The sequence below is a fragment of the Episyrphus balteatus genome, chromosome 3 (assembly GCF_945859705.1).
Source record: "Episyrphus balteatus chromosome 3, idEpiBalt1.1, whole genome shotgun sequence".
Taxonomy (NCBI): domain Eukaryota; kingdom Metazoa; phylum Arthropoda; class Insecta; order Diptera; family Syrphidae; genus Episyrphus; species Episyrphus balteatus.
This window is the reverse complement of record NC_079136.1, coordinates 35,292,668-35,320,043: the sequence shown is the minus strand read 5'-3', so window position 1 is coordinate 35,320,043 and position 27,376 is coordinate 35,292,668. Positions and strand designations below refer to the sequence as shown.

The following is a 27,376-nucleotide window of genomic DNA, read 5'->3' as shown; positions in this document are numbered from 1 at the left end:
AGTGTGTGTGTGTGCATATACGAGTATACTGGATTACACAAAGATTTTAACATAATTGATATTCAAACTCAAAGAGATAAACGGTTTGTGTAATAGAACATGTTTGGAAGGTTGGGAAGGTAGAAAAGCTAACCTCTAAACCGAATGTTGTTTAGTCGAATCGTTAACGAGCTTGTTTTGATACACAAATAAATAGAGTTTATATGTATTAGAGACTGGATTTTAGTGGTTTACTTGAAACTATAGGAGTTTTATACAAGAAAGGTTATAAAGCAAAAAGGAGATTTAGTAAACAAAGTGAACTATAAGACTGTTGCAGGTGTCAGTGTATGCATTAGATATGAGTTTGTCATAATCTGATATGAAATCGATGTTAAATAAGTAGTGTTGATACCTAGACCTTGAGTTTCAGTTATTTTCAATCTATATTTACATAATTAACTATATAAAAGGACTAATAACATAATTTGGCAAAAGAGATAAGAATTGTCGAAAATGGTTTCCTAAATTTTGAAGCGTGTATTCGACTCATAGCTTAAAATTAAAAAGCAAATGAAGGAAAAGCATTTCAGCTTTAATATAGCTGAGCTAATTTTTCAAATTTTTGGAGTTTTATTTGTTGAATTTCAATATTTCGGAAATTTTACTGAAAAATTACTACTTGAGGGGATTCCGGAAATATGAAGAACAGGAGAAAAAAATAGTCAACATATTTATGCAAATATAAAGCTTAGAAATAAATCTTCAATCTGTAGGAAGCTGATTTTCAAATTTATCTTCTATTTTTAAAATATCGTGTTTTGAAAAACATCATTTTCTAGATTTCTAATGCATTTTTTGGAGTATAATTTTATAATAAAATACACAGTTTTGTGTGTGATAAGGGGCATATCCTGGAGACACTCAAACCAAATAAATTGCATTTTAGTAAATTGCAGATATTAAAACTCAAAACTTGTATGAACAACGTTTTAAAAATAAGGCAAAATTTAACTTTTTTCCGATTTCGACATTTTGATAGGTATGGCAATGGCAGGCATCTTATTAATGGTCTCAAACTTCAGTTGTAATACCTTGTCTTGGCATTTAAATTTCAATATTATAGTCAAATATTAAATTATTATCATCGACTGTCTTTGTTACTCTTAATAAATTCAAAATATCTTCAAAAAAAAAAACCTTCTTAGTCACTCAAAAAAAAAAAAAAAAGAATATAAGATTTTAATGCAATCTGCTGCACTTAACGTATGCAATTCAAAACAGAAGAAAACTTTTTGAAGTTACATCTTATCTGGAAGTCTGGAGTTTTTAATCTAAAGAGCTACTTACAAAAAAAATAATAAAATCCATTGAAGCAAAAACATTGCGCGCAAGTTAAATTAATTGAAATTCACTTTTTGAATTTTTACAACAAAAGAAAAAGCCAAAGAGAGCTGCACATTGCACATATACATACAACATAAAAAGGAATAATATTGCATCTACTTATCTCTCTTTCCATGTACGCATAGGATAGAGGTATAAAGAGATTTCTAGGATGGAAGTTTAAGGTGTACCTACCTTCCTTTATTATGCAGTGAACACTACAGGTCTGAAGAATATGCACAGAGACAACTTTTGTATTTTTTATTTATCTTGATTTTTGTACAAATCAAGTAAAAATACAAAAACTCATGAATAATTTAAACATTTTAAGTTTTGTTAAAAAAAAAATGCCCGATAAAATCTTCAAGTTTATGGTCAATGCCAATTCAAAAGTTATGGGCAAAATATTAACATTACTCAAGTACTAAAGTGAGTTAATATTTTTTGAAACAAAAATAATATTCAAGAATGAATTGTTTTCAATTATTCGCTTACGATAATATTATTGACATATTTAAAAATTACAAGATTTATGTCAAAACTACTTAAAAAAAGCATTTACTAAATCTTAAATTTAATTTGGTCAATGTACAAAGTTTTAGCTCTTTGCAAACTATTTTTGAGATATAACTTCTTTAAATTTTTCAATAATACTATGCACACCAATCGGCCAAGAATAGATGCACTTTTTTACGACAGTGATGCTTTTTCAGGCTTTGATTTACTCGCAGGAAGTAGTCTAATAATGTGCACAGGCACAAATTTTTTTATGGATTTTGTTTTAAATGAAATGTTGGGCCTGTTCAGTGTTTTCAACATTTAATATGTTAAATTAATAGTAAGTGTGAAAAAATATACTCTCAGCAAAGCTCACTATCGGTGCTTTTATATGTTGAATTATATTCCATAAAATGTAAAATATGAGCAAATGAAATTAAAAAAAAAAGTACGTATACGTCACAGTGAACATTTTTTATATACCTCGAGATACAAACCGTAGCTGCTGGATTTCTTTTTTTAAACTTCTAAGTTTACAGTTGGTAGTGATTCCTTAGAGGGGAAATTGAATTTTTTTTTTAAGGACTAAAATGAAATACTTGCCATATGACCAAAATAGAAAAAATTGTTTTTCGCAAAAATTCCTAGGAACAAAAGTTTTTTTTTATATTGACATTTATTCTTCTGATAGTTTAACTGACGATTGAAAAATCAGGGCTTAATGTAACAAATATTTATCATACATTTTAATTGAAAAAAAAAAAAATATTTTTTGAACAATTTTTAATGGTACTTGCCATCGAACCGTTCTTTACATGTTTGACTTACTTCTAAGCGCCACTACCGATTTCAATAGAAATATGTATTTGTACAAAACACTTTTATTAATTTTAAAATCAAATTGTAGAATAAAATTTTTAAAAAATCATTTTTGGATTTTTAAAAAAATGTTCAAAATATTTTTTTCAAAACATACATACCAATGCATTTTATTGAAATTTGGTTTTTATGCGTCAGTTAATACCTTTTTAATAGCATACTAATTTTTTTTTTGTAAATTTTTTGAAAATTTTTATTTAAAAAAGAAAACAAAATTCTTAAAAAGAAATTTCTTTGTTATATAAAAAACTAAATGGTCAAAACCATTTTATGGAATGTTTTTGTATCTTTAAATCAAATTTTATATTTATTTCGTAGTATTTTTATTTTTAATTTTTGCATAACTTTTTAATAAGCTTCAATATTCCAAACAACTTTTGACATAAAGTGCGACCCAGTCGTGCATTTTATATTTAAACGGCTCAAACGATTTTGATTAAAATTTTTTTGTCTAATACTAAAAATAAGACCTAACGAAAAGATTAACCATTATATTTTATATATTCAGAAAACAAATTTAAGTTTAAAAATTTGGCTATTTAAAAAATATAATTCATAACTGTTTTTGTTAAATTTTAACTACAACCCTTTTTTATTAAATGGTCTTTCCCGCCTAAACGTTCTCCAAATGCATTTGATCTGGAGTGTAGTAGTAGATAATTGTATATTGTTACGAATCTCTTTATGCTATCATCACCCAATTGTTAAAGCACACACACACACCAACACACTCAATAAAGAGACCGCCAAAGCAACTTGAAAATGTCATCTTGCAATAATATACAAAAGAGAAATAACAACAACAACAACTTGTATGTAGGTACGAGTATCTTTATCTATAAGATGTGCCATTCAATTCATTCTCAAACCAATTCACTTGCAGCTTATTTTTTTTTTTTTTATTTTTTATTCTTTTTGTTGCATTGTTTTGGTTCATTTTATCTTTTATACCACTGTCATTGTCGTCGTCTACTACGTTTCAAGGACAAAAAGTATCTTTAGACCAGATACGATAGTAGGTACAAACAAAAACAACAACAATATCAAAAAACAAAAATAAAAATTGTCAACAGACACAAAGACGCCGTCAAGTCTGTGGTAGGTTCATTAGTTGATTTCTTCAAGCAAACGGTAATCGAAGGATTTTAGGTCCTTCTTTCGTTTTCTTCTTTTTATAGATAAAGTTGGCTTTCTTAATCGGGAAATTGATTTTACAGCTCAAAAGGTTTTTTCTTCTTCTTTTTTTGTTGTTGTTGTTGTTGTCGAATTTTCGATTCTATTTACGACGAATATCGAAGAAATAGATATCTTTGAATATACCTTTTTTTTGTCGATGCGACAACGAAAAGCTATCCATCCCCGTGAATATAATTTGACGATGATATCATATCAAATTCTGCTGCTAAACATCCGTCGTAATAGCTTTCAATTACCAATCGAGCGATGTAAATCTTTTTTAACAGAAAAAAAAAATTAGGTACAAAAAAACATCAAAGGATTTCGGCAAAACCTCCTCTCTTTCATTCCATGAAATTGGAAAATTAACCAACTTAACTGTACCAAGTCTATAGGGTTTAGAAGAGTCTTCTATATAGTCAAAAGCATCCATGGTGGTAATGTTGTGATCAAAGCGTTGAGCGTTCATTACCAGAAAACAAATTAACATGCCCATGTGCCCAACCCACGTTCAATTTAATTTTTTTTTTTTTTTTTGAGTGCTCTGGATCATGGTACCTATAGTCTCCACTTCACTCTCCACTCCTCTCCACCTCCTCCGTTTTTGAAGCTATGGCTCTTAAAGACATTGGAGCGCAATTAAAGCGCGTACATGCTAAAATTATATCTTAAAGTAGGTACTTATGTACTTTTGATACATATACAAGTCGGTCGTTGTGGATTGCCTATTCTCCCCATTTTGCTCTTGTTTTTTGAATTTCAATAGCTCCCAGGTAGGTGGAGGTAGAAGGTAGGTAAGTGAAGTATAATATCTCAGAAGTCAACTATTTAAGTCTATACACTCATGATGTCAGAACTGACAGTTGGCGAAATGAGTTCATTACACGTTTTACACCATGCAAAAAGGTTCACCGTTTTCAACTTATGGCCCGCGCGCGTGTAAATGCGTAATTGCTATAAATAGAAGATTACTAGGGATTAATGTCAGACGGGAATATGAAAAGTTGCCAAGTTAAAAAAAAAATATAAAAAAAGATGCAAATCGACAGAAGTTAAAAAAAAATAATTTATAACAATCCACAACAAGCCTATATAAAGTCGGGGTGTGAAACGATACGGAATGATTTGATATACAACTTGTATATATGGTAGTCGACGACGATGAATGTAGCTAGCAGCAAGCTTATACACATGCTCTCTGAAGGTTGTTGTTGATGATGTTGATGTTTATGTTGATGATGATGATGATGATGAAGGCGGGCGTGAATATCAGAAAGAGAGACTTTTAAAATTGGATTTAGACATTTAAAAAAGTCTTTCGTGCGAAGCAATTTAGTTTACGCATTTAAAATGAAATCAAATGCGATTTAAAAACGAACTTTCAAGAACTTACTTAAATGTGAAGTTTAATCTTTTTTTTTTTAAGGGGATTTATATACGGGTCTACCATATAAGTTGGTAGGTTTGGTTTTTATAGTGCTTGTTATATTAGCTTGAGGGTTTCAATTTGATGGATGGTTGATATATTTTTATTTTATTACCTTTTTTCTTCTTCATCATATGAGGAATAAGGTGTATCTTTTTTTTTTTTGAAGGTCACAGCATGGAATTGTGGAATTAAGTGCGTGTTGGATTGAAAAAGTTTACGACTTAAATAGTGGATATAATATTTTTTATGACACACATTGGAGGAGGGCTATGTAATAAATATTTGACTAAGGTGATTTCGTTGTGTTTGCAATGTTTTAACCATTTTTTTTTTGTCTAGAAAACCATAAAATGATATGATACTTTTACACCTACTAGTACGTTTAAGAAAGGTGTATATATTTTTTTATTGCTTTGATGTAATTTTGTTTGTACATATTTTGAAAGGTAAAATAATTTCGAAATAATTTTCACTTTGGAAACTCAATATAACTTTCGGAAAAAAATAAGTTGACTCGTTAAACACAAATTAATTTGTATAATATTTTAAATCTACATTCAAGTCTAAATTTGTTCTCAAGTACACGTTTGTAGAAAATTTGAACCACTTGAACTCTTCATAATTAAGTAACTGAAAGCGAATTTTTAACATTTGTTCACTGCTGACGGACTGGCGATGATTTTGACAATTATTTTAAACAACTTCTGTGCCTTTTGTTGATTGAAACAGCAAACCAGTTACCAATATTGTAACTTTACATTAAAAGTCAGAAGTTAAATTTTCCATTGAATAATAATAGCCGAAGAGCTGGCAAGCAATTTGGTTTGGTGATTCTTTCAAAAATAATTATTGTATATTTTTCTAAGCTTAGCTGAATAAAGAAGTCACTCGGGTGTATGAGTAATTTTTTTTATTTCACTTCCCCTTATAGTCTAATACACCAACATTCTAGGACATTCTCTCATCGAGTGCCGCACTTAATTTTTTTTTTTGACAACATTTATCCAGACAAGAAAAAAAAGTGATAGGGATGCCATCAAATATCAAGGGATTGTATTTCACCTTACTTGTCATGGAACCGTTTTCTTGATTTTTTACTCCTCGTAAATGAATTTGTATTGAAACTTTGAACTTTCTTATTAAAAACAAATTTTAAAATACACTAGTCCAAAAAATTAAGGGAACAAAAAAAAAATGGTCATTTTTATTTGATAATTTTATTGAAAAATATCGTTTAAATTTAAGATAAGCCAAGGAAAAACAAAAAAATTTCAAAATTAGGAAAAGTATCCAAAAATGGTATAAAAAGCCTTTTTTCAAAATTTAATTTTTTTTTTTTAAATTTAAGTTTTCCTTGGTTTATTTTAAATTTAAACGATATTTTTCAGTAAAATTATCAAATAAATAATTCAATAATTAAGCCTCAGTTTAATCTTATCGCCATAGAAATAAAATAGCGGTAAATTTTCTAAAAAACCGTAAAAATGCCTATTTTGATAGCTTTTCTAAATTAATCTCAAAAAATAAGAAAACATATTGTTTAACAAAGCAAACTTAATTTCTTTGTAGAGAATTGAATGAAGTTTTTAAATGTGTCCTTGAATGTTCTGTACAGTGATCCGTTATTGAGATATTGATAGTCAAAATCAAAAGTATGGTTTTTGGTTTGATGACTGATATTGCAGTCTAAAAAAAATCGTAGAAGTTTAAAATAAAATGAATCTTAAAGCCAAATAAAAAGCCTTTCTAAAAATAATAATCATTTTATCAGAAAAAATTTTCCCACTTTCTTAGGAGAACAGTAAAAACGAAAAAAAATAAAAAAATGTTGGTTTTTGAACATTTCCAACAGTTTAGCTATTTTAAAGTTAGAAAGAAAATATTTTAACATTTAATCCTAAAATTTGAAGAATAGAGCTTGCACATGCTTTTTATTTTGTCATGATGCGATCATTTTTTACTGAGATACAGCCTATCGGAAATCACTAAAAAAATGACGAGTTTTTTTTCCCCTTAATTTTTTGGGCTAATGTAGTTTTTGAGTTTTTAATAATTTGTTTTATTAAATTAAATTAGAAATATTCGTATTTCAAAAAACTTAATAATTTTAAGAAACTTTTACCATCAGAGCATGTATACGAGCGACCCAGTTGTGCATTGTATTTTTTATGCTGATTAACGAGTCGATGAAAAATATTTTAAAATGGCAATGACTTAATTTTGCTTAGTCAATCCTGATGAAATAATTTTACTTAATTTAAATACAAATATTTACATGATTCTCAACACATGGCAACCCTGACTTCTGCTGGAGTATGGGGTGTCAGCCCAAGTACGTTTTGATCAGTTCATCAATATATTGCACCTTGCTAAATTTTATAATAGAATTCGATGAGCGAGATCTTAGAAACTTCACTCGGGCGTATGTGTGATTTTTTTCTTTACAAAGTTCTTATAAGATGATAAACCGATTCATTGAATAATGACAACTATTTAAAAAATCGCCAATTTCACCTACCCCCAATATCATACTCCTTTACAAACATTGTATTCAACCATTTTTAGTATTAAATTTAAATAAATATAATATAAAATACAAATTTGTTTTTTAATTCCATTTCTAAATCTGTTGATCCAAAAATCCTACAATCGAAAGACTATTATTCATCATAAACCATTGAATCCTCTATTTTTTTTTGTTTACTTTTTTTTTTTTTTTTTTAGATCCTAATCACACCAATTCGTGGTTACAGGACAAATTGCAAAAAATAAATAAAAAAGAGCAAAAACCTTAAATGAGCTGGTGACTAATCCCAACCACAATCTATTTCATTATTAAATTGTTTTCAAATAGAAAATAGAGCCAAGTACTATAAAACATGGTTGTCATCAATGTGTGGCTACAATTTCCCGCGGGTTTTTAAAATAACACGTCATTAATAATTCAAATACAAATTGCCGCTCGCGCCACAAAGTCGCTTCAACACTCTTTATCTAATGTTCTAAATCCTATATGTAACTTTTATATTTTTAATCTTTTTTTTAAAGTTCAACTTTTTTTTTGTAACATTTTTCAATTGAAAAATAAAACTGAAACAGAAACAGGTGCATAAGAGTGCATCATCTATCTAACACACAAACCAAATAAAACAAACATAAACTTATTCAACCGGATGCAGTTTAAATCATTTCTCATCACCGGAGCCATTACCCTTTTCAACAGAATTTGCTTAAACAATTTTCCATCCCATATTCCAGGATAGAGACAGATGCACTCTGGTTGATGGGCTCTGGGGCCTGTTGAAAAGGACACCAACCGGAGGTACTGACTATAGTCTAGAGTTGTTGTTTCTGTCATTAGAGGAGTTCTATATCTACATAGATAAAAATACAGGGATGGATTTTTATAAAACAATAATTGATGAATGGAAACTGACTTCTTTAAAATTGAAAAATTTGATATTCATTTCAAAATTTTCAATTCCTGTTTGTTTGGAAAAATATTTTCTAGTAGAAGACACTCGTAATACCCAAAACTAAACGAATAAATATATATCAACAAAAATACTTGCGCCTTAAATTTAGCAATTTCTTAAGAATAAGCTATGGTAACTATTGCAGGAAGATATTCTTAATTACATAATCAGATCTACAGTAGAGCCAGGCGAGCCTCCAAATTCAGCATGGACGTAGTAAGGGGCATTTTTTAACAGTAACAGTTTTTTCGATTTTTTCATATGTACCTATTATCATCCATTGAAAACACTGCAATTCTTATTTTTGATCATAATGTCCGTACCGGAGAGGTCGGAAATTCTTAAGATATGCCTTTGATTTTATTAAATTTGTTGTATATAGTAATAACACTCGAATTCATTGATAATAATTTGTTAAAGTGAATTGAAAGTGCCTTCACAGCCTTGAAGAGGAGAGCAATAAAGTTAGCATCAGCCTTAAAATGGACGGTAAAATTAACTTGAAAAGATCAATGAAGTCCAGGTTCTTTATATTCTCACTCGTCATGGCTAAGCAATAGGGTGGTCCAAAATTTTAGGGCAGACCACCGCTTAATGAACACGCATAGAATCTTCAATGTAAGATTTATATTTTTTGATAAGCCATCAAGTTAAAGGATTTTTTCTAGAAAGTCGCTATTAACTATATGATGACAGGGTGGTCTAAAAAAAATATTTTTTATATATTTGATCGTGCCACGTGCTAAAATTGTTGCACTCATCTTTAACATTAACATTGTTGTGAAAGTTCAATTCGCTATCTTAAGTGAAAGAGGATTCTGAATTCTGATAGCAGTTCAATGTTTAGGTTTATTTGTACGTAGTGTTGATTTATTTTTCAGTTTTTTGAAAAGAAAATATTTTATTAAAATTTTATTTGTCCTTATAAAACAACTAAAATATTTTTTTTTTTTTTAAAGGATGTGAGCAAAAATTAATAATAATAAATTAATAAGCAAAAAGTGAAAAAAAAAGTCTGTGTTCTACCTGTTGACGAAATTTACTCTGAAATGGCACCGGAAATTATTAATTCGATTTTTTTTTTTCGGAATAAGTACAACAACAACTTTCAAACAATTTTTATCTTAAAAAAACATAAAATTTTATTTATTTATACTTTTTTCCAAAAAAATCAGTCAGAGAAGATCAGTTCAGTTGTCTGGTTAGTATATCCGTGCCATCTGAACACTTGACAAACAAAATTTCGAAGAGACGTAATTTTGACTAACTAATAATATGGAACTCACCTAATTAGCTGAAGGACTTCCTCTACCAAAGGTGACCTTGACCAATACCAGTGGAAAGAAAAGTTTGGGGGGAAACTCACGAGACTAGTACTATTATTTTCAACTTAGAATAACCAATTTTTCCTGAAATGTTTCAATTTTTTCTGAGCTCTACCAAATTTATCGCCCTTTTCTGATATTTTTTCCTCTTAAGTTGAAATTTCTCAGTTTCAATTTTCAGATTATTCGTTTTTCTATGATGTATTTATCATTTTCCAATAACGTCGTATCTGGGTGAAACGCTTTATTAATTTTTGGAGTTGAGGTCACTTGAACTTATATTGAATTTATCATTTTCCTCTAGAATTTTTTGGCAGAAATTTTTATGACTGCAAGTTATGAGTGTTGTATGAAATTTGGTACTTTGGATTGATATTAGCTTAAAAATTTGAGTCTCAACCAAGATCTATGTTGGTATGTTTCATCATTGATAAACGAGGTAAAGTTGGACGTTGCTTGACCGTAAATTATAGGCTATTAAAAAATTTGAAAAAAAATTCAAAATTCAAATTCAAATTCCAAATTTATAGTGATAATTTTTTACGGTTTAATTTTTACTTGCTCTATAGGGCAAGTATTGGTTTCGTGTCGAAAAAAAAAATTGAGGTTTTAATCAAAACCAACATTACGATGATGGAGAATTCCGAAAAAGTGGGTCCAGCAATTCCGTCCGTGCGTCTGTGCGTCCATCTGTACACATTTCCACAGCCTAAACGGGTGGATGGATTTTCTTCAAATTTGGTACAGATGATTTTTGTGGAATTCTGAAAGTTGGTTTTTTTTTTGTTTTTTTATATCTCGATAAGAACGTATAGGTTAGGTTAGGTTAGGTTAGGTTATATGGGCTGACAGTTGATTTTGTTACCGTCACACTTAGATCAATGTAGATCACTACTTGTGATACCCTGAAGTATTGTAACTTTATGAAAAAGTGTTAACCTATGAATGCTATGGTTGTTCGAGCCATTTGGAGGACTTGACAAAGTTCAGTAGGTATACCTCCCATACGAAAAAATACGATATTACGAATTTCTCGAAAACGGCTCTAACGATTTTGATTAAACTTTGTATACGTAATATTTAAAGCAGTGCATTTTTATTTTTTCTCAAAAAAGTCAAATAACAAAAAAATTTTTTTTTTCATTTAACAAAATTTTGCCCTAAATGTCGGCTCTTCCCCAATATCAATTTTTTAAAAATTTAGATCCAGCTTTTTAAATCCACAAGTAAACTAACATAAAAGTGCTTTGAACTGCAAGAGCAAGTACGTGCGACCCCAGTCGTGCATTTTATTTTTACTCCTGATCCTGACATAAACTAAGTTAACCGATATTTTCACTAGAGTCCTTTAAAACCTCAATTATTATTAATATCCCAGTAGGCATTAAAAATTTGAAAATTGTCTCCACATGTCATAGAAACCGTTCTGATCTATTTTGCGATTGAATTAGTCGCGCGAACAAAATGGCATTTGTGTTTCTAGCCTAAGAGACATTTAAAATTAAGTACAGATTGCCGAGTATTTTCCTTATTTCGAACAACACGAATGTTGCTTAATTGCTTTTTTGGTGTTTCAGTTAAAAACACATTTTTTTCAAACGCAATACACTTAAAATTAAATCTTTTTTGACTGTTGACAAATCCATCCCTGAATGAGATACTAAAATCTCTTTCACCTCTGATGTGATATGTCAGAGTAGTAATAGATTGCTGTGCTCGCATTATATCACACCGAGAGGAGAGACTTTATAGAGAGATGCATAGACTTGATTCTGTTTATTTAATATGCAAAACCTTGTCTCGTTCGGCCATCACCATCACACATGGGACACCATCATATAACATGGGGCCCACGAGCGGAAGTTATTTATCGCAGATACACACAGGCAGAGGCTAGATTTTAATAATATCGTCGACATCCATTATAAAGGCTAAATCGAGAGCCCATTGCAAAAAAGGAGGAATATATAGTTTAACATCTGTCTGCTAGCGCAGCACTTTCACACATATCACTCTTCTCTCGAACAACAACACTATAACTAGAGTGCTGACAGTTTGTGATATCAATTTTCATGCTTTATGTGATATAGAATATAAATCTATGGACTATGAACGACGCATGAGAGATATGTTTAAAGAGATAAAGAGGGTTTGAGATCAAAGTGCTTGACGCATAGAATTTGCCACTAATTGATACGATTACCCTGGAATAGATGAGGGCAATCATTATAATCAGGAATTTCCTAGTGACACGATGACAATTTTCATATACACAGACGATATAGATATTGATGATGCATGGGGTGACAGCTGCATCCACTATTTGCACCCACTTGATGGCAGAACGAACGATTTCCACCTGTCATGCTTGAAATCTACAGAATTTTTGAGAGTATCTCTTGAAATTGCTACACAAAAGCATTTAATAGAGTGGCAAACAGTTTGTGCCAATGCAAGTTTTGTGTCTATGAATATGAGACTCCTTGCAACAAAAAATAATAGCAGCGGCGGTGGCACACTCACTCAGTCGCATTTTGGGTAGGTAAATATGTTTTGCATTTTGATTGCAACGCGGTTGATAATTTAGTTTGTTACCCAAAATTGCGTGGGGGTTAGTATAAATTGATATTTCAGTAAAGAGTGGCAGCTCTGTGATTGCCTATACGAGAGAGGAAGAAATTATGAATACACCAATGGAATTTACAGAGTGTGTTGATAGTGAATGCTGGCTGACTATAAATGATCGTAGAGTGACTATATCTTGCATCAATTTGGTCTTTTAAGTGTCCCGACAATGGTTATGAATTAAGATAGAGACTTTAGAGTCACTGCGAAGTGCAACATTGTGGAGGCAATTTTGTTTTCAAAAAATTGTTATTTGTTTGAGAATTAATTGGATAACTAATGGTTTTCTGGCTAGGACAGGATTTTTGTACACGATAGCGGTGTTTTATTGAAGAATATGATTTATTATGATTTGATATTTTGTGTGAGTGTAAATAAAAGTGGGTGCTGCTTTGGAAAATCAACTTTTTTTTTTGCAAATTTTTTTCAAGTTTTAAATTGAGGAAGGATTTCTGAAAACATAAAACATAAAAATTGTCGAAAAGTAGTTATTGTGTAGTATTATTTTTATTTTTGTACTTACAATAGTATTTAAAGCGTTTAAAAGATAAATGTCTTAAACGATATTTTCAAATATTTAAGAAAAAAAATTTGCTTGTAGGTAAATATTAAAAGCTTATGTAAAAACGGAACATTATTATAAGTTTAAAAACGATCTAACAATAAATAGAGAAATTTAGATTTTACACAAACTTAAGTTGACTCTCAGACTCTTTTCTTCAAGCGCTTCATTATGTGTAAAATTCGAAATTACTCCAAAATATTATTTAATGTTATCTTTTGTGGTCCCCAAAAATATAAAATTTTTCTACAAATTTTTTAAAAGTAATTATACTTCTAAAAGGTTATTTAATGCAAACTGACCACTAATAGAAAGTAAATTAAAGAAATTAAACGGTGCTACTTAAATACACTTTATAACACTTTTTACTTAAATTTTTTCACAAGAATACTTTAATTTATGTTCCTCAATCTAAAAATTAAAAAAAAAGTGGATTTCTTGAAGAAAAGTGGGAAAATATCAAAAGATTGAAAAATCCTAGATTAAATTGTATTTCAGATTTTTATCCAAAAAAAAAATCCCGAGGCAATTTTCCTGAAATTTGCTCAGATTTTTACAAAAAAAATTATTTGTAGTGCAAATACCTAATTCTTAAATATTTGAATTTTAAAGTTATTCATTTTTCTTTAGTAAATACATAAATACATATTGCAGAAATATTTTTTTCATACAATGTCACAACTCTTACAAAAGTATGTCAAACCCGTTATAATTTTGAATTGCTATAAAAACAGTGTATTTTATAAATTTCCTTTAAATATATGCTTACAGCAAACGTAATAAAATTTACTTTCGTATTGGATACAATAACCACGATTTTTCACTCAAAAATCTACAATAAGGCTTCTAAAAGTCACTGAAGATCATTGAATCGATTTTTAACGTCACATCCTTTACTCCTTATGTTAAGAGATTGTGACTCGAAAATATATTATTTTGTTGAAGCTATAAAATACCTTATTTAGTAAATAGGAACAGGAACAAAAAATAAACCAACTATGTCACACCCGTTACAATGGAAATACAATTAAATTTTTTTTTCATTAGCAAGAATCTAGAATCAAGTAAATTGATATTTCAAAAGTATAAAAAAGCATAAAAGTATATCGATTTGAAAATTTATAAAAAATAGTTGCGTATACACCACAGTGACCAGTTTGTTTGAATTGACACATGAATGCAAATTTTAGATTTTGATTAAAGCAATGGTCACACTAAATTTTACCAGTTAATAATCAAATAATTGCTTCATTTTCTTCATGAAGTCAAACTTAAAAATGCAACACATGTACACATTTCCACAGCCTAAACGGGTGGACAGATTTTCTTCAAATTTGGTACAGATGATTTTTATAGAATTCAGAAAGTTGGTTTTTTTTTGTTTTCTTATTATCTCGCTTAGAGAGTGTACCTCCCATACAAATTTTTCAATTCAAACCAAATAACTCGAAAACGGCTCTAACGATTTTGATTAAACTTTGCAAACGTAATATATAAAGCAATTGCATTAAATGTGCATTTTTATTTTTTTTTTTTTTTTTTCAAAAAAAGTCAAATAAAAAACATTTTTTTTTTCATTTAACAAAATTTTGCCCTAAATGTCTGCTCTTCCCCAACATCAACAAAATTTCTTTAATTTTATATAGAGGCAGCTCTTAAAATCTACAAGTAAACCAACATAAAAGTGTTTTAAACTGCATTTTATTTTTTGATTATATTAATTTGAACTTATTTATTTTCATTTTTTTTTTTCAATATGATTTTTTTTCTATGAGAATTGAGGAGCGTTTTTTCAAAACTCAACAAACGCATTTTTTGCGAAAATGAGTTATTGGTATCGAAATTTTTGGCACGACCAGGCGCACAAGATGACAAAATAAAATTTTTAAAAAAGTTAACGGTTTTAATTTAAAAAAATATTTAAAATCGAGCGTTTTTTCAAAACTCAACAAAATTACTGGAGGTTTTTGCAAAACTCAACAAAAGCGTGTCCAACAACTGCCAATTTCAAAAAGTTGCCCCAGAAAACAAAGTTTCGGAAAAAAAGATGGCTGACGTGCAGAAGCTAATGAAATTTTTTACTATTCCGGATGATGCCAAGGACTTTTATGAAACTGTTCTCTCCGCAAACGCTCAAGAGTCCACAGAGGATATGGAAAGACACTATTTCGATTAAAAACAATGTTTTTTTTTATTCAATATTTATTTTAGTTAATATTAATGTAAGTTCATTGCAATATATATATTTCTTTAATAAATAAGGTTTTTAATACTAATTTATCTCTTTATTTATTTAAAAGAAAAATAAACGTTTTTGCAAAACTCAACAAAAACCTGTATTTGTTGCGTTTTGAAAAAACGCGGTGTTTTCGTGTTCAAAATACGGACGAATCTTCCCAAATATTGAAATAGCAATCAAGCCTGTCGATTAGCTGTTCAAGAAAGAACAACTCCTCATTTCTACTTTTTGAAAATTCGACTTTGTATTCAAATGGGAAAGAAAAAACCTTCTCCTGAAAAATTTGAAAAATGCACTTGTTGAGTTTTGAAAAAACGCTCCTCAATTATTAAAACAATTTAAAAAAAAAATATTTTGCTTTGCCAATAAATAGAAAAAAAAATTAAAAATTTTCACATTTAAAAACTTTAAACATAATATTTTAAACTTGATTAATAACACCCAACTTATTTCGAACAAAAAACACAATATCAGACTTTTTCAAACATAAATTTTCGTTCGAAATTAAAAAAAAAAAATATCTTAAAAAAAAAGTATTCACGGAAGGATACGTTTATAGTAGTTTGTTGTTTTTAAATTCTTCATCACTTACCTTCAATTCATAAATAAAATCCGTATCATCTAGAAGCACTATCCTAACGGGCATTATCCTTGACGGTCTGCAGAGGCAATCCATGTTGCAGCAGTTAAAGGCAGCAGTTCTCTTCCGCTTCTATAACTTGCACCAAACTTTCTGTTTTTTTGTTTGTTTCGTTTTGCTTTCTTTATTTTGTGTTCGTCCTTGTGTTAATTTTTTTTCTTTACAAACTCTTTTTTATTATTATTTCTTTCATCACACAGCTAGTAGCAAACGGGAGTACCTCTATGTCTGTGTGTGTGTTGGTATTTCTTTTTACTTTTATTTTATTATTCCTCCATGTGTATCCTGAAGCGAAAAAACAAATTGAAATCAAAAAATCAATGTACACATTTTTATAATTACAATTATGTACGTAAATATTAAGAATATATGAAAAAATAAAGTTAAATATTATATATAAAAAAAAAGGAAATGGAAAAAACGTTATGTTTGTTTTTTTTTCAAAGGGTATTTCACCCTGTAAAAAAGTAAAGAGCTGCTGGTGACATCGTTATTTCAAGTTTTTTTTTTTTATATTTTTTTTACATCAAGAGGCATTTTATATTTTTTAATTACTTTTTTTTATAGTAATTTAAATTTTAAAACGGATATCAACAGGTTAATGTAACTTAAATACAGGAAATGCACAAACGCTTAACAATGTTTGTGAAAATATTGTCAACCATTTTTGGTAAGTGACATCATTATCTTTGTCAACATTTTTTTTTTTTCTATGATGCTATTACACAGAGACTGGAGTTTAACATTAGCAATTCCCTTAACCAAAATGTAACGTAATTTTGTGATTCCTGAAAATCCTGAATGCCTGGTAGTCAACAATACGCACACACATATAAAAATTCACATTCACATATATTTGTTGTATGCAAATATTTATTGTAATGTTGTGACTTTACTGTTTCGGGAATACCTATGCGCGCACCGGGTCATTGACAAGCAACTATGGGGAAAGGTGAATTTCACTGAGGTGGTAGTTGATATACTAAACTATCTTAGAGCTATTCTTTTATAATCAGTGAGACTATATGGAGTAAATAAAGCTAAAAAAATCCATTATTAGGATGGGTACTGGGGGAAACTGCTCGAATTTTGATGATCTTTTTCAAACGTTGGTATTTAAAAACATTCAACCTCTATGAATGTAAAATTGCCTCCAAGGTAGTATTGTTTTAGATATCAGAAGATTACATTAGCTATTTTGAAAGAAAAAATTTATAGACTTCAAGCTTAAAAAATTATTTGAACACAACGGCAACACCTATAATAATACGATATGCATTTTTTAAAAATGCATACATTTAATCCTGTTCTTAAGTTAAAAATCAAAATATTTTAAATTAAGTTGGTTTTAAATATTTTAAATAAATCTTTTTCGACATATTTATGTAAGTTGAACTCAGAAAAAAAGAATAGGTCCTATCTTTAGTTAGACAAAAAAAAAAAAAAAAAAATACTACATTTTCATTGAATTCTTTTGATGAAAAACATAATTTTCGTATTGAAAAATGGGTTGTCTCTTAAGCACACTAGATCTTCAAACTTTTTGAATTTGTGAAAAAAAAACAATAATGTATTAAAATGATGAACATAAAAAAATAAAATTGAACATTTTTTTCAAACATTTCTACACTATGCTCAAATAAATAGTTAAATAGGTGTGCGTTAATTTTGAGCAGGAGTGTTGAAAAAAATTCCATGGAAATCAAGTATTTTTTTTTTACTAAGATACATTCGATCCTTTACACTTCTGAATCTAGCTAACAAAAAATATATCCACACAAATTTTTAAAGAAAATTTAATAATAACAAAAAATAAAAACAAAACATGTTAAATTATTTCAGTTTTTTTTTTTAAATTCTGAGTTTACGGATCATTTTTTTCAAAAACCCTCTCATTTAATTAATTTCGAATTAAATTATGAGACAATAATAAGCTATTATTTGCCAAAAATGTGTATCTAAGTCCACGGGAACTAAGTCCACTGAGGGACTTCGTTCTCATTGAGTGGGAACGAAATCCACTTTAGTGAAGTGGTTTTCTTTCCCATTCAAGGTGGGATTGAATTCCTCTCTCAAATGGGAACCTAGTGTACACACTCAACAAAATTAAAAGAGAATTTATTTTCAACAACGATTTAATAACGAAACACGAAAGTAATCAAATAAGCGTTATTGTTCGTAAAAGTACTTTTTAGTAAAAAAAAAAAAACGCGCAGGGGTATAAGTCCCGATTTTTTTCGGAATTTATGTCCCACTTTACTAGAATCCAATTCGGGACTTAGGTTTGTCTCTCACTACTGAGACATAAGTCCCAAAAAAACAATTTCAGCACTCATTTCCCACATGTTAATGGTTAATCGAAATAGCATCGTGACAAAATAAGATCATGGAAAGTGAAAGTCTTTTCGAAAATATTTTTGATATGTATTCTTTTTAAGTTGATAACAGGGTGAAGGGGAAAAACTTTTGCTCACATGAGAATCTATTTAATTTGTACAACCCAATCAATTCTGAGGTGTGAAAATAAAAATTCGCGCGAATTTCGAGCTTTTTTCCACAAAATCAAGTTCTATAGATTTATTATTCATTTAAAAAAAAATAACTATGTATATCGGAGCTACCAAGATTTACTTTACGATCTCAAGAGGTTTGGGGTAAAAATTCTTTAAGTGACCAGATTCGGGTTCCAAGGTTCTGTATTTCAAAATTCTGTGCGTATTATAATTTTAAAATAAAAGGAAAAATTCTGGATTTAAAATTTCAAATTCATTTTTTGAAACAAAAATGAATATGTTTTCCATAAAAGTTTTTGGGACATATTAATATAAACTAGCCGATCCCGCACTCAAAATTCGAGTGCCAACTGTAACTTTTATTTATGCTCAAATAAGCACACTATATAAATCACTTTATTTACTACTAAGAATATCCCGAGTCGAACTTTAGGTAGGAATTTAGTACTCATGATACTTAATATAATCTATATAAAGACTTTTCATTTTAAAATAAACCTAAATATGAACTTTTTATACTTACTTAACTCAGTATCTCCTGAGAAACCTTCACGACTTATGATTAAAGACTTTTAAAACTGAAAACACTAGTTTAATCCTAAATATTCTATATCTGTCCAGATTTTTTAGACCTAACCCGATGAATATCAATTAAAGTTAAATAAAAATTTGTAGTACCTAGTAAAAATATCAAGATTCTTATGAGAACGAAAAGGACTAAATGAGTTTTTGTAGTATATTTAGGCCTTAAATGTAATTTTTTTGGTCCTAAATAACTACCCAAAATGGGATTTTTTCCGATAACCGACTATTTCGGGTCTTAAGTAGAGGTTATTTCCCTTACAAATTATGTGATATTTATGATCTATTTAATCTATTCAGAGAATATTTGGGTTTTAAATAGGTTTCAAATAGTGCCAATTGTTCGACTCGGGATGCAACACTTAATTTTTTTCGAAATTCGAGAATGTTTTCGAAGGTTCTCGTCTTTGCTTTTAGAAGTTTCCACTTCCAGAAGGGAGAGGGCGTGGTTCAGCACATTTGTTTTTCGTTTTTTCCTCAATTTTAATTTATTGTTTTTAGCTATTTCGGTAAAAAAAAATAAATAAGGTATATATTCTGCACATCTAGATAAAATTTCCTATCGTTCCGTATATAATTTATACCCCTTCGGTTTTTGTGGGCCACGTATTTTGTACCACAAAATAAGTGTTTGCCGTTTTATTATATGATTTAGTTATTTTTTCTGACATTTCATTGAATGCATTCTTCAAAGTAAAATAGTTAATTTTGAGCAATTTAATCTCAAAGTCAAAACTCGAAGCGAAACAAAAAATTTGCCTAAAAATTTTAACCATTAACTGGATGAACTAAATCATGATAAAACAAATAGCACCGGATGTGCCGATTTCGCTGGAAACTCTGATGAGTTATCATTTGTCATTATCTTGTGTAGCTTTAGCGACTAATAGCATAGCAATATGCATAACATCGACCGATATCTCACTATTTCAAGTTCACTGGTAAAATTCCTATACTTAAGTAAGAGTAATGCAAGAAAATAAAAAGGAATTGTGCTGCATTGCCATGGCATTCACTAAAAATGAAAGAAAAAAAAAATCGCAGGGCCAAGGGAAAGAAAAAGAAAAATTACATATTTGACGGGAAACTCAGCGATTCCTTCACGTCACGGTTGGAGGAGCTTGCCTTATCGTTGCTGTCGGGACACCATATGTGTTTGTATACTGTGGGCTTTCCTCCAAGTACCTACAAAGATACAGGAGGTAGGTAGGTTAGGTACGCAGGCTACGAGTATGTGGGTTTTCCACATGTTGGCGACAATCTCAACAAAACGATACCAACGACGACAACGATGATGACGACGACAAGACCTAAAACAACGACAACGATGATGTTGATGGCGATGTGATGTCGTCGACGACAACAACGACGTGTGACTTGTTTGTAATATGTAATGTGTCTCTAGTGTGCCTTTCAGCAGGCGGGAACGATGAGTTGCGAGTTTGAGGAGGGCTTGAAACACAAGAGAGCAGCAACGTGCACAAATAAAGCCAACTCACCTCCCTCCGCCTCAACCCTTTCTAAGCAACCATTCAAAGTATATACGAGTGTATCAACAGAGCATTATTCCTTCAGAAGAGTGAAGTGAAGTTTTTTTTGGAGACGCACAACATCATTTTTAACAGAAGAGGCTGTAAAAATAATTTTCTATGTTTTTCAGTTTTTTTTTTTCAGTTTCAGGAGTGGTTTTTTTTTTGCTTTATTTTCATCTCACCTACTCGCGAGAAGGTGATTGTGTGCGTTTGGCATTGTCTTAAAGCTTGAAATCATTTTTCCTCATTGCAATGGAATACAAAAAAAAAATATATATAAACAAGAATATTCTACCCATGCGGAGACCAGGTGTAAAAGGAGGCTTGAATATTTAAATCACTACTTCAAGTGTCAAGCAAATGGAAACGGAATTATTATGGTGTTGAAATGAATCAATGGCAACAGCAAATGCTGCCAGTGTATAGAACATTGTTTCCTTCTTTGGGGGGTAAATTCTACTGGGGGAATAGCTAGTAATACCAGATCACGTCTTTGGTTTGGTATATAAAGGTAATCAAAAAGATTGGAGTTTGTGAGTTTTTATGCAGGTTAAAAGAGTTTTTGACACATGATGAGGCATTTGTGGTTTTGTTAATAAAAACGTTTCCATTTTTATGATAAGGATTTTTAAATTGTTTCATTTGTCGAAGGATTATTTTTGTTTACATACAATATCAGTTTATTTGGTTTTTAATAGTTTTAAAATTATGTTGACTGTGTAATGTGTGAAAAACCACGAAATTTTGAGACATTTTTCAGTTTTTATCATTTAACTTCATTTAGTTTAAGTAATACTAAAAAGGCTATAAGCTATAGTGTAAGAATTATAGAATTTTCCGATCTACGATTTTCCGTTCAAATATATGTAGGCTTTGCAATGTATTGATTCCTTTTTACAATGTTAACCAATTAAGTAATTTTTAGGCAAATTTCAAAATAAATCTTGTGTGGGCTCTATTTTGTTTTGAGCTCTTTCAACTTCTAAACGTTTTCCACACACATATTTATACCTCACTTTTAGTATTATACTGTTTACCATCTAAGCAATTTTATTCAATTGATTTTACAAATTAAATTATTTGTTCATCAGATAGTGCTCAATAAATACTACAAGCCTCATCATTAGCTTATTTTTGGCTAAAAGTACACATATACAGTTATTGCTCTGGACCTCACTACTTAATAAAACCTTTTTAAACTACGTCACCTGTCTGACGGAGTATCACATACTCCATTATTTATATATTTTAAATCTTTTTGTAAGGTATAAGTTCAATATTAGTTCCACATTTTGAGCTTGAAATTTTAGTACTTTGTTTCAACATTCCACTTTGTCTACGTTTATTTTACAATTACGTTTTTAAAATGTGGAAAATATTAACGAAAACATGATTTGTTTAAGTTTTTTTGTTGGTAAAAAGAATTTAGCTATTTTATCAATTTAAAAAATTTAATTTTAACGTTCACTGTGGCGTATGTGTAACCTTTTTTATATTTTTATAATCGTTTTTTTTTTTTTCTTTTGCGAAACTTTGTGGATCATTTTCTAATCGTTTACATTGTGAAGTAGTGATTTGAAAATGTACATACAGCTTTGGTAAAAAGTATTAAGTACCCAAATAAAATGCTTTTTTGGACATAGGTATCTGCTCGAACTTGTTTCAAGTTCCATTTTTTTTTTTTTTTGCATAAATTAGTCGTTATGCATGTGAGTGTCATTAATAAATATGTCTTTAACAGTTTATCCGCTGGTTCTTATCTTGTTTATATGCGTTTTTGGACCGGTTTTAATATATCTTATCTTTATTTTTTTAATTATGACGGGAAGATAAAACAACAGATATTAATTTTTTACTGTATTCAGAGCCGTTTGCTCCAACGGAACTTAAGAATTTAAGTTCTACATGAAATTTTAAGTGAAAATAATTTACGCAAAGGAAAAAGTAGATCATAAGAATGTTAGTTTCAGCAAATAGTTTAGAGCCATACTAACCCATAATGACCGGAAATAATTTAGTTTAATAAAATCGATTAATACTTTATTATTTTGTGAATACATTTCCACTTAATAATTTCTGATAGTATAAATTTTGGTCCAATTTCTATTTGCGGAAACAACCGTGTACTTAAAATGGTCTCAATGAGGTTTCAAATGCTTTTAAACATAAAAAACGGTGCCATAAAAAAAATAACTGCTAAATTTCAAGTTAATAATATAAATTTTTTACTTTTTAAGGATAGGTATTTAATTTTTTTTTTTTAAATTAATTTTGTTAAATTGGATGATTAAATTTTCTTGAAAAAAGAATGCTCAAGAAACCAGCACTGCTAAAAATGAGACCTTTTATATGGCTTCAAAGGGCCTCAACCGTAGATAACAAATATATTTTTTTTTTTTTTTCAAAAAACCATCAACGGAACTTGCTACGACGATTCTCAATTTTAAACTATATAGGGAGTGTTATTTGATTATTTGATTTGTCGAAAATACCCAAAGATCATCTTTGTTAGTTCGTTTTTAGTCAAAGTGTACTTTAAAGACAAATGTCCCGCTGCAATTATTTTTTTAAAAATGCTCCAACAATTAAAAGATAAAACCGGTCCACTGTTTTTGGCTGCAACCCGAGATAGGAATAGGGATTGTGGTACCAACTTTTTCATATTTTCGATCATTGTGTTGTAATGTCTAGTTGTTAATATATCGAATGTTAATTTCCGCCAATTCATTTCAAGTGCCAAACAAATGTTTAAGGTAAAACAGTACGAAATAAAATGCACGACTGGGTCGCACGAACTTGATCTTATAGTTAAAGTTGCTTACATTTTTAAGACTTTTTATGTAGAAATTTGAAAAATTCGATTTTTGAAAAAATAAAATAAAATCTGAAATCAAATTGCCCTCCAAAACAAATATGCAGTTTTGATTGATATTTTAAGATGCATTTTGAAAAAAAATTTTCAAAATCGTTAGAGCGGTTTTTTAAAAAAACTATTTTTTTATAAATAATTTTTTGGAAAAAATGTTTTAAAATAAAATTGGTATGCCATTTTGTAGAAACCACTAATCAACATTTAAAAACAAAATTTTAAAGAAATTCAATGTCCCGTTTTCGAAAATTTGATTTTTCAAAAAAAAAATTTATATTTAAATTATATAAATGCTTCCTCACAAAAAGTTTCGTTGAAATCGAATAAGCAATTTCGGAGATAATCGGATTTGAAAAAAAAACGGTTCTATGGCAGGTACCGTTAATAATTATTTTCCAAAAACTTAAAACTATCACTTGAATTTTTTAAACAAAATCGTTGGAGCCGTTTTCGAGATATTTCAATTTTACTAAAATCGGTATATGACAAGTACCGTCATTTTTGGTCCAAAAAAATTAATTCCAAAAACCCCTCTGGAGAGTCGCCAAATAACGCTACATACGAAGTTTGACATTAATCGGTCCATCCGTTTAGGCTGTAGCTCCTTATACAGACGGACAGACAGACAGACGGACTACCGGGACCCACTTTTTTGGCATTCTCTACCATCGTAATGTCATGGAAAAATGTTATCTCAACTTTTTTTTTGTACGAATGCATAACTTGATATATAGTACCTACATATATCGCAAGTAAAAATTATGGATGACATTGAAGAGGTCTTGCAAGATAAAGAAAAAGTTTCAGCGGAAATTTCAACCAACCTTTAAATGTTCGCAGAAGTTATCGTTAGACTGGGTTACTCACTTGCAATTCTCCAATTGATGATCAACAGACATTTCGATTACTACAGGAAAAGAAGGCTGTAAGTTGTTTAGTTTAAACATATGAAGCTAAATGCATATAAAAACCAGAAATACTCGAACAATATGTTAAAAATCCCAAAAGGTGATTTCAGAATTCAGGGGAGATTCAGCTAAAATTTTTGGTAGCTATTGGTGAACTTAGAACACAACAGTTTTTAATAAATTTCGTTTAATAAATTAAAAAAAAACTATTATTAAAAAAATCAGTCGGACATTCAGAAGTAACGAAAATTCTTAACACCTTTAAAGTAAAATCTGGAACTACTAAAGTCTTACTTCCATCTTCTTAGTAAAACATGTTGACCTCAATAGCTTAAACATTGCATATATCTATATATATGTATGTAAATTCATTAAATCGATTTGGCAACTCTAGGTGCCTAGTTAACATTCTACTTAAGTGGTAACACCTCCTGGCCTGACTTCTTACACTTCGTCAGTTTCTTTTTGCTATCCCAGTTTCACAGTTGATGACGATGATGATGATGAAAATGATGATGAATCTCTATTTAAAGAAAAATCTTCTACCACCTAACCCCGACTATATAATTATGGTTTTGTACATTTGTGACTAAAGTGTGAAGCTATATGCCTTATAAACCTAAGTGTGATGTAGAATAATACTGTACTTGTATCCCGGTAGTAGTTCATCTCCATACCTACATTTATTTTGCTCCTTAAGTTTTATATGTGATGACTCTTCTATATCCATATGATAGCACATACATCTATGAATATGTGTGCTTTGCTTATTTGCGTGAATCACAGACGTCTATAAGTGTATACGAGTTGAAAAAAAAATAAGTATATTTTTGCTGACTTTGCTGCCTCCAGAGAGAGATCCCAGAAACAACGTTCAAACAACCACACAGAACAGTTTGTTCAGCTCATAATATCGTGTCGTCACTCCATTCCATCTTGGACGAGCTGGATTGCTTCCACAAACAGTTCACTGAGTGTTAACATGTTTGCCTATTAGTTTTTATATATTTTTTTTTCGTTTTCTTCTTCTGTTTTTTTCTTCCGTCTTTTCCTTTACTTCTCTTTGCCGATGATGATGATGATGCTATTCCTTCTTATGAGCAAACGCTTGATGATTCTAAATATCTAACCCTCCTTAATTCTGACAGGATGAGTGGTATATCTATATATAAAATATCTAGGGTAGTTTGGCAATGTATGTAGACGATGATGATGATGGCACCTAGGCGAGAGTGTTGATTAACGATTTTGTTCTAGAATCTGCAAGTAGAAGAAAAAAAAAGTGAAGTCGAAAATTAATATAAAGCACAATCTTTTAAAGGCAGAAAATATGGGGTAGAGATAAGGCATCAAAAACTCGAGAGTCAAGAGTGTTGTTTTTTGATTAAAAATATCTGACAAGTCACATGGCAGCTGGAAAACAGGCAATTGAAATCAGGACCGGAATAGAGATAGACAATAAAAAAAATTCTAAATTTTCTAAGAAAATATTCTTACAAAAATAACTGAGAGAACAAAATTCACCCAAGGTTTGCTGGATAACATACGAAAAAATAACAATTTTGACATAAAAAGTCAACAAGCATATTTCCACCGAATTTTAAAATGGATTTCTAATGGTCACAATATCTACCTTCTTATATTTAGGTATAAAAAAAAGGTTGATGATTGCTGCGCCATTGACATTCCATTTTTTAAATATATCAAGCTAGTACCAGATCCGCAAAAAAGTACTCCATACAAATTTTATGAAAGATTTTAAAATAATTCTAGGAAAAAAATATGTATGGCGTATACGTAACTTTTTTTTTATTAAAAAAAAGATAAATTCATACCGCTTTTAATATTGTCTTAAGATTATTTTTTTTTATAGGTATTTTTATGCTCAAAATGCATTCCCTTTAAAATTTTTATTTCAAATTCCATTTTGTGCCAGCGATTTGTAATTCAAGAAATGTATGGGTTAATCGACAGAAGTAAATGATGCATACCTACACATAATAATACACTACGAATAATGTTGTCCTAAAATGCAATGTGAACGTTAATAGAGAAAATATTATTTAAGATTTCAAATAATACCGATTTTTAAGTATTCAAATTTTATAATTTATTTAAATTACTTGATAATTATTTTCATAGAATTACTGGGTTCCCTTAAATACCTCTCACATTTGGTTTATGGAAATGGTTCTAAAATCAAAAAATTGGTATAAAAGGCCAACAAAAGTGTCCTTGGTTTCTAAATTCCTAAATTAATCAATCGTCTGTATTTCCAAATAACTATACTCAGAAAGTAACTTAAATAAGAGCAGGGAACTAAATTCACGGGAGTTACCTTCACATGAGAAATAACTTTACCTACAGAGGAAAAAAACATACATAAGTTTTGAATCTAACTTTAAAGACTGAAATAAAATGAAAAATAACTTTTTTTATAGGCAATTACATAACATAAAAGTGAATTAAGTTTCTACATAAAAAATGAAGTCGGTTCTCACGGTTCGGTAGAGAGTAATTGAAAAGGTGAAATAATTTATATAAAGTTTCTATTTGGTAATGCAGGTAATATAAATCTACAAAGTGTCCCCTAGAATCAAAAACAATCTATTCCACTTTTTCTTTTATTGAGTTATTTAAAAAAAACGTTCCTAAGCACTTTTTCATGCTTTATTGAAAAAACAACTTCTAAATCGAATTAAACATGTACTTTTGATTTTAACCTGACTGTGCTTTCCTTTGTCACCCAACGCGTTCG

General features: G+C 29.6%; 1 protein-coding gene across 7 annotated transcripts in view; it reads right to left on the bottom strand.

The window, feature by feature from the left end:
* Nucleotides 1-27,376, bottom strand: part of LOC129916605 (band 4.1-like protein 4) — a 282,511-nt gene that overhangs the window by 137,496 nt on the left and 117,639 nt on the right. For 5 of the 7 annotated variants that reach the window (XM_055996640.1, XM_055996641.1, XM_055996637.1 and 2 more), the window contains exons 3-4: nucleotides 25,300-25,878; nucleotides 16,167-16,499 (exon numbers count right to left, since the gene is read on the bottom strand). In XM_055996640.1, coding sequence (XP_055852615.1) covers nucleotides 16,167-16,250 — 84 coding nt within the window. In that variant the 5' untranslated portion in view covers nucleotides 16,251-16,499; nucleotides 25,300-25,878. Of the gene's footprint in view, nucleotides 1-16,166; nucleotides 16,500-25,295; nucleotides 25,879-27,376 lie in introns of all 7 variants that reach the window. The other 2 variants (XM_055996638.1, XM_055996639.1) reach the window with 2 other exon arrangements.